Source organism: Eleutherodactylus coqui, chromosome 8, assembly GCF_035609145.1.
Source record: "Eleutherodactylus coqui strain aEleCoq1 chromosome 8, aEleCoq1.hap1, whole genome shotgun sequence".
Classification (NCBI taxonomy): domain Eukaryota; kingdom Metazoa; phylum Chordata; class Amphibia; order Anura; family Eleutherodactylidae; genus Eleutherodactylus; species Eleutherodactylus coqui.
Genome location: NC_089844.1, coordinates 12,098,129 through 12,114,596, shown reverse-complemented (window position 1 = coordinate 12,114,596; position 16,468 = coordinate 12,098,129). Strand labels below are relative to the sequence as shown.

The following is a 16,468-nucleotide window of genomic DNA, read 5'->3' as shown; positions in this document are numbered from 1 at the left end:
CTTAGACCTGAGTTTCATACACTGGTCTATGTCCCAATGGGACACAGTGAGCGCAGCTCTGGAGTAGAATACAGGACGTAACTCAGGATCAGTACAGGATAAAGCTTCATTAACATGCAATGATTATCGCTCACTGAAACAGTCGAACGCCTGAACTAATTGACAATTTTTTTGCATAAAATTACATATACAGATAATGGCTTGAAGTCATCTCTATTTCCTTCATTAGCCAAAGTAAACCTTAGTAGAAGTAGAAATAGTTGTTTGCTCAGGTGGGTGTGTGTTTATACGAGGGATTATCTGACCATAGTCTTCTCCCGCCATGAGTAAACATTGTACTCATTGCGTATGCAAGGCATACACAATGAGTACATTGTTTACTCCCCTCATGTTGTCAAGCTGCTTAAAAGACTGAATAATTTCCATTCAAATTGAATCAATTTTGAACTGCCTGACAACTGTTTTTATGTGGGCTAAATGGCAAGTGAACAAATAGTGCTCACGTTCAGCCGGTTGAACTAATTTTGAGTGATAATCGTTGCATGTAAATTGCATATAATGTACGTACACAGTGACTCCACCAGCAGAATAGTGAGTGCAGCTCTGGAGTATAATACAGGATGTAACTCAGGATCAGTACAGGACAAGTAATGTATGTACACAGTGACTCCGCCAGCAGAATAGTGAGTGCAGCTCTGGAGTATAATACAGGATGTAACTCAGGAGCAGTACAGGATAAGTAATGTATGTACACAGTGACTCCACCAGCAGAATAGCGAGTGCAGCTCTGGAGTATAATACAGGATGTAACTCAGGAGCAGTACAGGATAAGTAATGTATGTACACAGTGACTCCAACAGCAGAATAGTGAGTGCATCTCAGGAGTAGGTTGCGTCTTGGAGAGCTCTGCAGGAACCAGGGTGTGGTCAGGAGTCCCAGGTGAAGATCTTGCTGGGATCCCAGGAAGAGTATACTCTCTTGGGTGCGTGCTTGTTATGGAGTCCCGCACCTCCTCCCTGCGATCTCGGTCAAAGGGAGGGAGGGCAGTGATGGCGGCGGCATCAGTGACATCAGCGACAGCAACATCTTCGCTACAGGTGCCAGAGAAACCAGCAATGTCAGCAGCGAAGAGGAGGCTTGGAGCTACAAGCAGCACGGTGAGGAGAGCGGGTTCTGGTCATGGCTGCAGTGGCACGGCCCGGGTTGACAGCGCGGCCACGATGGACGTCGCAGCAGGTGAGGTTGTGAGCCGCAGTCAGGCCCGCAGGATAAAATGTGAGCCACAGACAGCGACAAAACTGTCTAAATGGAGTGATAGACGGGAGGAGGAATCTATAATAGACATGGCCTCCAGGTTGGCAAAATATATGCAGGATTACCAGACTGCAGGAAAGATGATTGTCCTGCAGAAGGGAAAACAGCAATCTGCTAAAATGATGAAGGAGCAGAAGTCACCCAAGGAGGACAAAGCAGTGGCCAGGAGGGCAATAAAAGACTGCAGAGACTGTATTAATATGTGGCAGAAAGTCAGAGAGAAGATCTTGGAGGAGAGCGGCCCCTTTAAGGAGAAACTGATTAATGACGATTGGTTTGCAAAAATGGCGGCAGGGCGCAGTGGCCATGCGCAAACTGATACATCAGGTGATGGTGAGAGCTCGGATGAGGAGGAGTACGAGGATGTGCAGGAGAGTCTGGGGGAGCAGCCTGTGTGCTCTGGTGAGCAATCACTGACCCAGAGCAGTACCACAAGTCTCAGAAGTCTCCTTCTTGAGGAGGTAGAACTGCCACCGACATCAGAGGAGTCTGAGGTGGAGGGGAGAAGGAAAATAGGAGCGCTACAGTTGCAGAAGACCCCACCCTCCTGCTATGGGGGGCTTCATGTTCGGCAATGATTTGCCAGAAAAGGACTCAGTAGTTCATAAAAGAAGGCAACAGAAGAAACCAGAGAAGGTGCACGAGAGGTTGGGTTTTGTGTCGGTCCCTGAGAGCACTGATCCAGCTGAAAAGTCGGATCAGGGCTCTGACCCCAAGAACCCCCCTAACTCAGGCTCTGAGGTGGGCCGGGAGCGGGGCGTTGGGAAGAAAAGAGCCGAGCTGGTTAGACCCCCTGTCCCTGTGTTAGGTGGTAATGGGGACAGAGAGGTCAGGAAGAAAGGTGCAGAAAAGGCCAGAACAGCTGGAGGTAACCAAGGTGATGGAATAGAGAGTGGCAGCGGTGCCACAGGCATGGAGAGTGGCAGCGGTGCCACAAGCAATGTTGCAAGCGGGGCCTGTGATACGGAGGGGGCTCCTGGCCAAGCAGGATCTCGGGCTTCCAGTGATGCGGAGGCCAAAAAGAAAAAAGGGAAAAACAAGAAAAAGAATAAAAACAAAACTGATGAGGTGCTCCCATCTACCTCTGGAAAGGCCAAGACCCAAAGTCCAGATCCAGCTAAAAGAGTGAATGTGAGAGAGAATGCTGGTGATGGGGAAAAGGATGCTGGGGGTGCTGGTTGTGCCTCTGGTGTTGCTGTGTCTTCGGGCACCTCAGGTACATCTGGCAACAGTGATGCCACACAAGTGGATACTGGTTTGGGTGGAGGTTCAAGGGATAGTAATGCAGTAAGGCAAGAGGGGTTACAGGTTCCAGTCGCCCCTCCAGCGGCGACAACAACTGGTAGGAGTTATGCCAGTGTCGGCGCTGGAGGGAGTGGGTCCTCCTTGTCTCCGGCTCTAGGGAGGGCGTTTTGCAACAGCATCTCCTGGAGGCTTTACGGAAGGGGGAGAGTACAATCACAGTTGAAGGAAGAGAGGTGGATCTATCTCTCTGGAAAAAGAGACATGGCTTGGGTGCCTTCCGAGAGCAAAGGGGGGAGACCGTATGGTCCCTACCGACACCTGGGCAGGATGCAGGTTGTAGGAATGTGGTCCGTCTTCGTTGGAGAGGCAATGATGCATGCCCCCCGAGGGCAAGGGTAGTGGAGCTTCTGCTGAAGATGGGCTTCAGGGCGGTTGACATCTTTGACCTGATCCATCCCTATGGCACATCTGAGTTTGACATCAGTTTTGTTCGCCCAAAGGGCCTGGAAATCTTGGGGAATTACGAGCTGGTGAAAAACGAGCCCGGCTGGCGAGACTTTGCCGTCCAGGTGGTGTCTCGCCAGAACGATATCAAGAAAGTGACCATTTTGACTCGTAACGAGTCACTTTCTTGCTTTGACATCATGACATGGCTCAGTAAGTACGGAGAGGTGACGGAGATGCCCCAAAAGAACAGGGATGAGCACGGCATATGGTCTGGGGCCTGGACGTTTATGGTCAAGCTGAAGCGTTCAGGAAACTCAGTGGATCACATACCATCTGCAGCCTTCCTCGGCAGGGATCGTATCTTGGCCTTTTACCAGAGGCAGCCGAAGCTCTGCCACGGGTGCGGCGACCCCTCACACTTGAGCGCCGCTTGTAAGACCTTGAAGTTCGCTCTGTGTGGGGGTCTGGGTCATCTAGCCGCCTCCTGTGCGGAGATCAGGTGTAACCTGTGTGGTGACCTCGGTCACCCATTTAGTCGCTGTCCGCGCTCCTTTGCCAATGCGGTCTCAGCACCTACGGATGGGTGTCATGATGTGGCCTCCGGGGGTGAGGGGACCAGCAGTGGTGGAGGAGCTCAGGAGCCAGGGAAGAACCAAAAGACGCCTGCGGAGCAGAGGTGTCAGGAGAAACGCAGATGGAGCAGGGAGCTGACAGGAGTGCCCACAGCAGGTGGGTCGATGGTGGCCCCTGTTCAAGAAGCAAATCTCGCGGCTGAGGCTTTGAGGGAGAGCGATTTAGATGAGGAGGACAGGAAGATCCAGAGGGAGGAAACCAACTCTGCAGATTCCTTCCACTGTGAAAGTGTGGATGGGGAAGGCACGAGGTGGCTAGAGAAACGGTGTAAGCTAGGTGCCACGAGGAGGAAACGAAGGGGGGATTCAATATCTTCTCCCACCCCGGACCAAGTACTGGAAGGAAAAGCCTGCTCACCTCCAGTTGGACTCTCCAATAGGTTCCGAGCCCTCCGAGACATCTCTTCCTCCTCTTCTGAGGGGGAAGCAGAGGGCAAGGTTCCTAGGGCAAAGGAAGGGTTAACAGGGGGCGCTGAGTCTCCACCTCGTGAAGGCATAGCAGAGCCAGGTACCATTACTGGATCTCTGTAGCAGTAGGTCAGAGTGGTGGGAGATGTTCAAGAGGAGGGCGGCAAGGTTCTTCCGAGAGCTCTCCAACCTCAGATGCCTGGACAGGTACCGCCTGTTCAACGGCCTGAGGAGGAAACTCGAACATCTCATTTCTACTGGAGGTAGCCACGAGGAGATCTCCAGAGTGAAATCTTTGCTCAAGAAGTGCCAGTGCGATAGACACACATCCTTGGTTTTTGAGAGGGATTTCGGGAAGTACCGCTCGCCCGACTCTTACAGAAACTGTAGGATGTCAGTGAATAGTAAAGTGGTCACTGGACTGATCGATATTACAGGATCCCTGAATCGATCCAGATCAGGATTTCTGGAGGTCGTCAGATCCTACTACTCGCAGCTCTTGGGAAAGAGGGATCTAGATTCGGAAGTGATGTCGGCTTTCCTGACTGAAACTGTCCCTGAGCCGGGGGTAGACACCTCTCTTGATGGTTTGACAGGAGAGATCAGGATAGAGGAAGTTAAACTGGCGATTGATGGGCTCCGGCTCAAAAAATCGCCAGGACCGGATGGCCTAACATTCGAGTATTATAAGACCTTCAAGGATCTCTTGAGTCTCCTCTTGACGGAGGTATTTAATGAGTGTCTTTCCTCGGGCACTCTGCCAAAGTCAATAAGGAGGTCCGCTTTGATCCTTCTGTCCCATAGCGCTTCTCAATACGGACAGGAAGGTTCTGGCAAAAGGACTGTTTAAACAGTTGGTCAAGTTTGCACCCTAGCTCCTCTTGGGGGCCCAGCATTGCTCTGTTCCAGGCCGTAGCACCTTTAGCGCTGTTCTCGGTGTCCGGGAGGCAGTGGAGCAGGGTAGGGCTGGTCACTGGGAGGGGTACTTGCTGTCTTTGGATCAGGCCAAAGCGTTTGATCGGGTTAACCACAAGTACCTCTGGTCAGTCCTTCTGAGATACGGCCTGCCAGTGGGGTTTGTTGATTGGCTGCGAACATTGTATGCAGGGGCTAAGACTTTCCTGCTTGTGAATGGTTGGCTTGGCCGCCCTTTTGAGGTGGGGTCCGTTGTCCGTAAGGGCTGTCCTCTAAGTCCCCTGTTGTATGTGTTTGCGATAGATCCCTTCCTTCGGGATGGACCGGACAGTGCCGAGGCTACCCTGAGGGCAGTGGCATACACCGATGATGTCACGCTTTTCGTATCCTCAAGGGAGGAGGTGGAGTTTGTGGTGTCGGAGATGGATGGCTACTCAGAGGCATCTGCGTCCAGGGTCAACTGGGATAAGTGCGAACGTCTCTGGTTAGGAAGGGGGGATCCTGTGTTTGATTTCCCGGACACTCTTCCGGTGCCCCAGACTTCAGCAAAAGTTCTTGGCATCAAATTTGGCCAGGGGGATTACCCCATGCAAAATTGGGTAGACAGGCTGGACGATGCCACTCACAAGGTTAATCAGTGGAAGGATTGGTCTTTAACCCTTCGGGAAAGAGTTAGCCTGATCAAAACATACCTGCTCCCTTTATTCATCTACCTGGGCAGCGTATGCATTTTGCCAGAGCCTCTCTGGACCCGGGTCTACAACCTGTTCTTCTTAATGTTGTGGGGGAATAGGTTGAACCTGATCAGGAGAGATGTTACATACCGCACAAGGAGACTAGGGGGGTTATCTATGATCAACCCCGTGGTGTTTCTTGTAGACACCTTTTTTTAAGATCAACATAGGTAACCTCTGGCAAGAGAGGGTTCCTCTGTGGGTCTACTCCTGCTGGGGATGGTTTCGGCCTTCCTTCCAGGAATGGGAGACAGGAGGGCGAGTGAAGGACCTTTGCACGCAGCACGGATATCTCCCGGCTTACGCTACCTTGGTTCTGAAGGTGATACGCCGGTGGGGTCTGGGGATGTGGGAGATCAGGACTCTGACGAGGAGGCTCCTCGACGAAAGAGTCCTGTTGACCCATTTCCAGAAGCCCCTGGCGCTCAAGGACTGCCCAAGTCGGGACCTGGAGGGAGGGTTACGTTTACTGAATTCAACCCGGGTCCCCTTGAAGTTTTGGGACTTGGCTTGGCACTGCTTTCCCGGGAGACTGTATGTAAGGGGTAACTTGAAGAGGAGGCCTCTGATTGACAGGGGTTGCCCCCGTCAGGAGTGCAGCGGCGTGCTGGAAAGCATGGAGCATTTCCTGCTTCAGTGCCCTTTTAATACAGAGGTATACCAACGGGTAGGGGTCTCCATAGGCTGGCGTCAGCTGGCACACCTCTCCTATGCGGAGTGGGCTTATGGAGCCTTCAGAAGTCTTGGTGGCAGGGACCACTGCACTTTATTTCTAGTTAGCCTAGTGGTCAGGTTCCATATCTGGAGTGCACGGTGCCTAATCTCGACGGAACTGAAAGTCCTCCCCGTGGATACGGTATGTAGGAACATCCTGGGTAACCTGGTGAAGGTGCGTTTCTTGGAGTATGAGAGGCTGGGCACATCTAAGGCTTCTCCCCTATGGAGAGGGCTTGTATTTCGTTAGGGACAGTCTTTTCTTAATCTTCTAGGGGCAGAGTAGGGAGAGAGGAGGGACAGGATAGGGAGAGAGGAGGGATAGGGCAGGGACAGTATTCCATGAAGGGTCAGACTGAGGGGCAGATTAAGGACAGTCTAGGGCAAATTAGGGAGAGAATAGGGAGACCTTTTTTTTTTAATTCAAGGGATAGAACATTGTGATGTCTGTGTCCGGCTTATCACCTCCAATCCCGGTGGGGGGCTGTGAGTGCACCATGAAGCTTTTTGTTTTGATTTGGGCAAAATGTAATGAAGTAGGGCTGCAGGAGAGCCGACCTTAGGCTTTCGGGTTATGTATATAGTATATATTATGTATGTATGTTGGTTGGAGTGTATTATGGTTTTGTATATATTGTATATATTCACATTTTGGGTGGTTGGTAGGTTGGGTGGGAAGTTGTGGGGAGTGGGATTCATGCCTTGAGCCGTAGCCTGGCACGTCCCGAACATTGAACTCTGGGCACGGACTGGTGGAGTGGGCATGGCCCCCAGGCCGTGGCGGGCACAGTGTGGCATTTAAAAAAAAAACCCTGGTGTGGCTTGGCATGTCCTGAACTGAACTCTGGGCACGGACTGGTGGAGCAGGCTTGGCCCCCAAGCTGCACTGGGGACCCCCCCCCCCCCCCCCAAAAGAAAAACAACATATTTTTAGTTAGTTTTTATGCCAGTTTGGCTCGGTCTCTCTGTTTGAATTTGCTTATTTATGTTGCTATTTCAGTTATTTATGCTGTTTGTTATTGCTTACATTTGTGTTGTGTGGGTACAGTGCGGCACGGCTGGACCTGGAGTTATAGTTTACAGGGTTTTATGTAGTTATAGTTTCCTTAGTTTTATACTTTAGGTATATAGTTGTATATTGTGTTATATGCTGAGTGTGTATGTGTGTGGGTGTGTACGGCGGGGATGAAGCCCGGATATGGACATTTACTTTGTTTATGGATCACGGACTGTGGGGGAAGGGCCTTATATTGCTTTATATGGTTATTCTTATTGTTACAGTTTGTCTTTGTTGTGTTTTTACTTTTATAATAAAAGATCTACAGGATGTAACTCAGGATCAGTACAGGATAAGTAATGTATGTACACAGTGACTCCACCAGCAGAATAGTGAGTGCAGCTCTGGGGCATAATACAGGGTGTAACTCAGGATCAGTACAGGATAAGTAATGTATGTACACAGTGACTCCACCAGCAGAATAGTGAGTGCAGCTCTGGAGTATAATACAGGATGTAACTCAGGAGCAGTACGGGATAAGTAATGTATGTACACAGTGACTCCACCAGCAGAATAGTGAGTGCAGCTCTGGGGTATAATACAGGATGTAACTCAGGAGCAGTACAGGATAAGTAATGTATGTACACAGTGACTCCACCAGCAGAATAGTGAGTGCAGCTCTGGGGTATAATACAGGATGTAACTCAGGAGCAGTACAGGATAAGTAATGTATGTACACAGTGACTCCACCAGCAGAATAGTGAGTGCAGCTCTGGAGTATAATACAGGATGTAACTCAGGAGCAGTACAGGATGAGTAATGTATGTACACAGTGACTCCAGCAGCAGAATAGTGAGTGCAGCTCTGGAGTATAATACAAGATGTAAGTCAGGGTCAGTACAGGATAAGTAATGTATGTACACAGTGATGCCACCAGCAGAATAGTGAGTGCAGCTCTGCAGTATAATACAAGATATAACTCAGGAGCAGTACAGGATAAGTAAGTATGTACACAGTGACTTCACCAGCAGAATAGTGAGTGCAGCTCTGGAGTATAATATGGGATGTAACTCAGGATCAGTACAGGATAAATCAAGTATGTACACAGTGACTCTGCCAGCACAATAGTGAGTGCAGCTTTGGTTTATAATACCGGATGTAACTCAGGATCAGTACAGGATAAATTATGTATGTACACAGTGACTCCACCAGCAGAATAGTGAGTGCAGCTCTGGAGTATAATACAGGATGTAACTCAGGATCAGTACAGGATAAGTAATGTGTGTACACAGTGACTCCACCAGCAGAATAGTGAGTGCAGCTCTGGAGAATAATACAGGATGTAACTCAGGATCAGTACAGGATAAGTAATGTACACAGCGACTTCACCAGCAGAATAGTGAGTGCAGCTCTGGAGTATAATACAGGATGTAACTCAGGAGCAGTACAGGATAAGTAATGTACACAGCGACTCCACCAGCAGAATATGGTCGTGAGCTGCATTCTTGTGGTGGAGTCACTGGGCACAATCATTACTTAAGATTACTGGAGAATACTACAAGACACAACTCAGGATTCATACAAGTAAAAAAATGCATTTACAAAGTGGTTCAACTGCTTATGTGGAATATATGTTTCAATGGTAACATTATGTACAAATGTATTGTCTTGTTTCAATGTGAAAAGTGTTTACAACACATGACAGCTTTATTCTTCACTCACATTATCTAAAACATGTATATCTGTGCAAACGTATGGAAGGTAATTTATATATACCAGTATGGAAATCGCATGCATTTATCTACCCTGAAGACTCGATGTCTTTCTTATATCTTCTGACATCAAATGATTGTAACTAGTAGAGAAAGTAATGCAGTTTCCGTAACAGTAAAAATTTCTTTTTTAGGAAATGATGAGAACTGTTCTGTTTATCAGAAGAAATCTAGGAATTGATCTGACAGAAGTTACCAGTAAATGTATTGATTTGGAGGAAGGACGGCTCGTCTGTCTTCATAGGTGAAACTTTTACCTTTTATTCACTATAATAAAATATTATCGTCTACAGGACATCCAGCTGTGCCGCAGTCATGGAAGAGAGCAGTACCGTAAGTATCAGCGCCCCGGGCCTTGTCATCTCTTATTGGATAAAAACATAGAATTGAAGTGGATGAATTTCTTGACAATGATCAGTAGTGTTGAGTAAATGGAAACAAAAACCTTTTTTCGGGTCAAACTTGCCAAAAGCTTGGTACAGACCCAAACCTACCAAGATAAAGAAGAGATGGTGGTCCGAAGTGGCTCAGTGGTTAGCATTGGGGTCCTAGGTTCAAATCTGTCCAAGGACAACCTCTGCATGGAGCTTGTATGTTCTTCCTTCACTTGCGTTGTTCCTTCTCCAAAAAGGTATGCGCTATGTAAGGTGATTATTAGTAAGAAACAAACACTGTGCTATATTGGTGCAACACACTAGTTTTAGTGGTATTGGTGAATTTCCAGTTCAGTTCAAGCTAATTTGGACTGAAATTCAGCAAACCAACCAAACCAAACTTTTCAATACCATGACCCACCACTGCAGTGCATAGAGAACTATGTGCTTTCAACTCCATACACTGTCACAGTGGCCTGGCGAATAGTTAATTGGCAGGGGTCCCGTGCAGCTGACCCCTCACCTGTCTGCTTTTGTTAGTGAAAGCAGAAAAGAAAGATGGTGAAGTGGGCACACCTACCTGTGCTCTAAATGAGGCACTATGCACCTGCCATTCATGTGGTGCCCCTGGCTATAGAAGACACTCTCCCTCTATGGAAGGTGCCTGAGAATTATGGTCTTTCAGTCTAGCTTAAGGTGCTATTCAAGTTTGTTCTGATTTTCTAATTTCTAACTGTGGCTATTCCTCTTCACTGTATTCTCAATTCCTGACCTCAGCTTTATATACTGACCATGCTTCTTTTTGCTGCTTTTCCTGACCCCTGGCTTGTTGAACTATGTTGGACTCATTCTGTGTGTCCCAACCTCCTGCATGGTCCTCATTCTGAAGTTGTGCTTCCATGACTACGCTCCTGCTCTCAGCATCAGGTACCACGTCTTGGTCTATTGTAGTGTCAGCTACTACATTACTAGGACCACTTCTAGACTAATGGCTTGGGGACCCTGCAGCCAACTCCACATCCCAACTGGTAGGATTAAAGGGTAATGTAGCAGTTTCAGGCACTAGGGTAGAGCCTCAGGTGTAGTAGTCCCCAGGCCTGGAGAGTAGTCAGGGAAGAGCCAGGAGTCAGCAACTCAGTTTGCCGTACAGATGGAGGAGGTGGGTAGCATATTCAGAAAGGAAGCCTGGGGTCAGCAATGGGAGATCTCAGTTGAATGGCAGAGGAGCAGGCAGAAGTAAGCTTGATCAAGGCTTGAGCACAATAATCATGCAAGGAAGGAGTGTCAGGGCCGGTCTTTTATAGCAAGTCCTAATCAGGAACAGGCAGAGCTAAAATAGGGGCTGGATAATAGGATCTGGAAACAAGGTCAAGGTATACAGGGGAACTTGTCCAGAGGTCTGGATGGCTTAGTGGGGAGAGATGCTGGTTGGAGCCTAAGATTCCTCAGGTGTCACCTCTGGATTTGGCTCTAAGCCAAACAAGTGTGTGGTGCAGCCAATCCTGATAATATCTTTTATCACTTTATTAGATGGTAATACTCCTTTAAGGACCCTTGGGTACTCTGCTGCCATAAGATATCTCCACAAGGTACTGATGCATTGCTCTAGGGTTGAACTCCTCCATAATATCGCATTTGATGGTGTATGCCACCATTTCTTAAATCCTGCATTCCATCTAAATCCGTAGAAAAGAAAAAACCTCTGTGTGCCTCCATATAAAATCGGGGGTACACAGGAGTAAAGTTTACCCATAGCGGCTATACGTCTTTGTCTTGCGGATGTATAAAACATATATTTGTAGTCCAGCTGTGTGCGTGGGCCCTGAGGAGCGACTGCACACAACATGACCTCTTGACTTTTCTTGAGGACTGAAGATGAGAAACACAGCAATAATGGATAAGTGTGTTGTCTATCTTATTGATCAGAACTAGGAGTCAATCATATATTAAATTGCTGGGAACATATTGCTCTGATTCTTAGATATCAAGAGGCTATGAAAGAGCTTAAATGAAGAGCTGGGAACAAACTGAAAACTAAAATGAACTTGAAGTTTCTTACATCTCTGTGGTTTTATCTCGGGAGTTTAGGCTTCATATGAAATGTATTCTTCTAGCATTGAATGGTTTGTTCCATTGAAGAACTTTATGACATCCTTGTAGGACAGCCTCACCCTGTGGGACCTCCACATGGTTATAAAAGGGACCCTTCATCCTTCTTCCAATGCAGTGGGCTTTGGTCACATATAGGAGCAGACCAAATGGATAGCCGGCCACGAACATCTAATGCTCTTTTAGGCCTTAGTCACACGGGCGTAAATATGCGCGTATAAAAAACGCGTGACCATGTCCATTGCCACCAATATGTTCTATCTTTAGTAGGTGCGTTTTTACGCGTGTATATACGCGCGTATTTACGCCCGTGTGACTAAGGCCTTAGTGTCTTCTGGGACTGCAGACACAGTCAGGCAAGAAGATATATGTGGGTGTGCCACAAATGTCTGGTGTGGGAAACCCCTCGAAAATAGCAACTTGTGAGTAGATCCAATCTGAGCATGCATTTGTGAAAAGGAAAATTGAACCCCTTAGTGACATGGCTGATTTTGGTCCTAAAGACGCTCGAATTTGTTGGAATTTCCATCTCTACTTTTGAAAAGCCATAACTTTTTAATTTTTCCATTGACACGGCCGTATGAGAGCTTTCTTTTTTTACATGGCGAGCTGTAGTTTTTAATAGTGTCTATTTTGGGGTCCATAGAACATTTTTTTCCGGGTTGGAACAATTACAATACCAAAATTATATATATTTATTTAGTTTTTCCACTTTTGCACAAAAATACTAACTTTTTAAAAAATATTTTTATTTTGGAATTGCTGCATTCAAAGTGCCATAATTCTTTAACTCTTCCACGGACAGGGCTTGTTTTTTGCATAGCAAGCTGTATGTTTCATTGGTACAATTTTGGGGTACATATGTCTTTTTTGATCAGTTTTACTGTGTTTTTTTTTTTGGGGCGGGGGGTAGATGAAATGAGCAAAAAAAGCTATTCAGGATAAAAAGTATGTCCAGTTAATTGGACAAGTTGTTATGGATGCAATGATATCAAATATGTGGGTCTCTTATTATTTTAAACAAAGTAGGGAAAGTATATAAAAACGTGTTTTTTGTTGTTTTTTAACATTTTTATTTATTTATTTTTAACATGTTTTATTGTCTTGTAGGGGAATTGAACCTGTGATGCTACTATGATAATACACTGCAGTATTTCTGCACTTCAATGCATTATTGCTAATCATAGCGATACAGGCCATGGCAGACCAGAACGCCATTGTCTGCTGTCTAGTTGCGATGGAAAACCATCAGAAAGGACCAGTGACTTCACAGAGGTATTGCCCTCCTTCTGTGAACCCTGTACATGCCACAATCACTGAGCATGGGGTTAACCTAATGGGTTAACCTTGGAGATCAGTGTTTTTACCGATCCACCGGTGTTGCAGTGCGAGGCCAGCTGTCAGCTTCTGCGCCCGCACCATCCATAGGACATAAATGTACATCCATTGGCAGCAACTGCTTCCCAGCCGAGGCATACACTCTGGGATGGGAAGGATACAAACAGACAAACGATCACTGAAAACGGCCATATGCTTACTGATACATGAGGGCAAACATGTGCACCCCCTCAGCATGCAGGCAGCAAAACTGCCAAATGAAGAAGCAAATTACACCTGTGAGGGACACCGATGAGACAGCCACTCACACAACCTCCTAATATAGATGGGGTGACGTTTAAAAGCCGACAAGCCAACGTCAAGGCTCCTTGTTTATTGTGAGTCCCTACACTCATATAAATAAAGTACTATCACTAAAAACGGCCATATACTTACAGTTACAGGAGGGCAGACATGTGCACCCCCTCAGCATGCAGGCAGCCAGTTTGGTATCTGCAAGTATATGGCTGTTTTCAGTGATCGTTTGCCTGGGAAGGGAAGGGGTTAATATACAATTCGAACCAGTTTTCTGGTGTAAAAAAGTTGCAAATCTTGGCAGACGCCTTTTATTGTGCGAAAGGTTGTGACTTTAATTTTTTTCCGCACTCAGCGCTTTCAAAAACTGAGACAAGACTTATCAGAAAGGACCAACAAATTTACTATAATGTATGCCAGTGCAAATCTTAAGGTACCTGTACACGGGCGATTATTACCCGAATCCGCCCTAGAATCAGTGATTCGATAGTTGTCCCGTATACATGCGGCTGCTGACAAGACACGGAAAAAAAAATCTCTCACTTGTCAGTCGCTTCATTGACTTGAATGGCTTTCACTCCGGTGTAAGCAGCGGTCCGTGGGGTGGCTTTTGGGTGCTAATATATATACAAGATATGAGCCCGCTTATGGTAAAGCTACCCAAGGCCAGCTCATATCTAGTATATATTTCATTTCTAGCACATGAACTAAATTTATTGAGAGGAATACACCAATTAAATAAATTTGGCAAATCTTACTAGACGAATACTACAGATTAAAGGTAGCTTTACATGAGGCGACAATCAGCTGAGTAATAACTGGAAAGAGAGAAGCTAAATGACTGTGGTTTAGTGTAAACATGGCTGCCGACAGGGTGCCAAGCGATAATTAGCTAAAAAACATTTGTTGGTTGATTAAAAGTTATCTGATGTAACATCACACTTGTTCGTACGCACACGGACATCCCCTCTATGAACACTATCTCAGCAAACAACTAATTAACAATAAGCGCTCTGTGAAAAAGCAAACAAACGACTCTAGTTCAGAAGCTCCAGCAACTTTCTGCGTGACTATCTAAATAAAAGATACCCTGAGATTGGTGTACAAAACACCAACCCCCCCCCCCCTCCCCTTAGTTTTCAAATAGGGTGAAGATATACACAGCAAACAGAAGAAAGACAAGAAGAGGATGAGGGAAAATAGGAGGAGGAAGAGGAAGTAGAGTAGGAAAAGTAGGTGAAAAAAGAGGAGAAGGAAGAGGAGGAAGAAAAAGAGGAGGAAAAGGAGGAAGAAAAAGAGGAGGAAAAAGAAGTAGAGGAACAAAAAAAAAATGAGGAAGAGGACATAGAGAAGGAAGAGGAAGAAAAAGAGGAGGAAGAGGATGTAGAGAAGGAAGAGGAAGAAAAAGAGGAGGAAGAGGATGTACAGAAGGTAGAGGAGGAAAAAGAAGAGGAAGCGCATGTACAGAAGGAAGAGGAAGAAAAAGAGGAGGAAGAAGTAGTAGAGGAACAAAAAAAGTAGGAAGAGGAAGAAAAATAGGAGAAAGAGGACGTACAGAAGGAAGAGGAGGGAAAAGAGGAGGAAGAGGAAGAGGAGAAAGCAGAGAAGTATGAAGAGGAAGTATAAAATGGAAGAGGAGGAAAAATAAAAGGTAGGAGGAAAAAGAAGAGAAGAAGGAAGAGGAACAAGACAAACAATAAAAAGACCAAAACGACAAGAGGAACAAGGGGGAGGAGAAGGAGTTAGGGAAGAGGAAGACGCAGTTAAAGCAAAAAAGAAAAGTCAGACGAATGAAAGAAGAGCAGCAACATTTTCAATAGACTATCATTGTTTCTATGTATAACTAGCACCCTATGGTCTTCCAGCACCCCGTGAGAAGCAGCGCTGCAGTAGCACCAACAATCAGTTTCCATATTGCCGAGCCTGTTCATGTAACGGCGGTACATCGCAGCTTCCTGCTGCTGTCAGTGATTTAGTAGCGCTGCCATGTACAGCCTGGAAATACATGGTGTTCCTTCTTTAAAACATTCTGCTTTGAGATGTCTTAAAACGTAACATCACTGAGGGTCTAAGTAGTGCGACCCCCACTAATGCCCAGAGAGCAGGGACCCCTTCGCACACATCAGAGTGATACTTCTGAATGTAGTTATTTAGTTTCGGTTCTTGGATTCCTAGATCTGTATGTTCAGAAATGCTTGATGAGAACTTTGAGTTCTGACCAACAGTCACAGCCGCTCCATCCTGGACAAGGAAGGGGATTCCGGATCATAGATTCCCACCTGTGTTATCTTATAACATTTCTATAGGATGTGCATTTTTTTGTTAAGAGGGGAACCTGTTTAACCCCTTGGTGACGCGGCCTATTTTGGTCCTAAAGATACAACAATTTTTGGGGATTTTCATTTCCAAAAACCCATAACTTTTATATTTTTCCATCACCATGTCCACATCAGGGCTTGCTTTTGCATGTTGAGCTGTAGCTTTTATTTTGACCATTTCAGGTACATATAATGTATTGTAGAACGTCTATTACTGTTTGTGGAGGGCAGGGAGAAAAAACACATACAGTACATTCTGCTATTTTTTACAGCATTAATCACACAGCATAAACTACATCCCAATTTTTTTTCCTGCAGGTTGGTACGATTAGGACAATACCAAAATTATATATTTTTTAGGTATTTCCACTTTTTTTTTTTTGTTAATTCACTTTTTATTGAAAAGTTGTTTTTTTTGTACAAACAGTTGTAATTATACTTAAAACTTAGAAGATCCTCTGCCTATAAGCATTATACATTTTTGGTTGTTGGTAGATCCCAACCACTCCACAAGCTCTTTATGGTATGCTTTAAGGCTTTATTATTTAGCTATAGGAGCCTGATCCAGATCCCCACCGACCATGGTATTGTCAACATCATAAACCGTAAACGAGTAAAACGGGAGGGAGGGGACAACGCCAGTGTAAAACCAGTACCAACCATTGTATTGCCAGTACCGACAATTGTATTGAGGGAGTTATCCCTTGTTGCGCAGCCGCCACCCCCCATTCTGATTGCCTCCACCCCCGCGCCCCCCCCCCCCCCCCCCGCACCACCTCTTCTCAATTTTAGGATATGCACCTTATTTCTCTATGTAGGCGATCCGTGAGAGGAGGGCACCGAGCCAACCGGGGGAA

At 46.2% G+C, this 16,468-nt stretch overlaps 1 protein-coding gene across 1 annotated transcript; it reads left to right on the top strand.

The window, feature by feature from the left end:
- Positions 1-1,049: 1,049 nt before the first annotated feature.
- On the top strand, positions 1,050-15,511 carry LOC136577848 (glutamic acid-rich protein-like). Its single transcript, XM_066577771.1, has 5 exons — positions 1,050-1,716; positions 1,901-2,601; positions 3,060-3,230; positions 14,530-14,810; positions 15,469-15,511. The coding sequence occupies exons 1-5, from the start codon at positions 1,050-1,052 to the stop codon at positions 15,509-15,511; spliced, it is 1,863 nt and encodes a 620-aa protein (XP_066433868.1).
- The last annotated feature ends 957 nt before the right edge of the window (positions 15,512-16,468 follow it).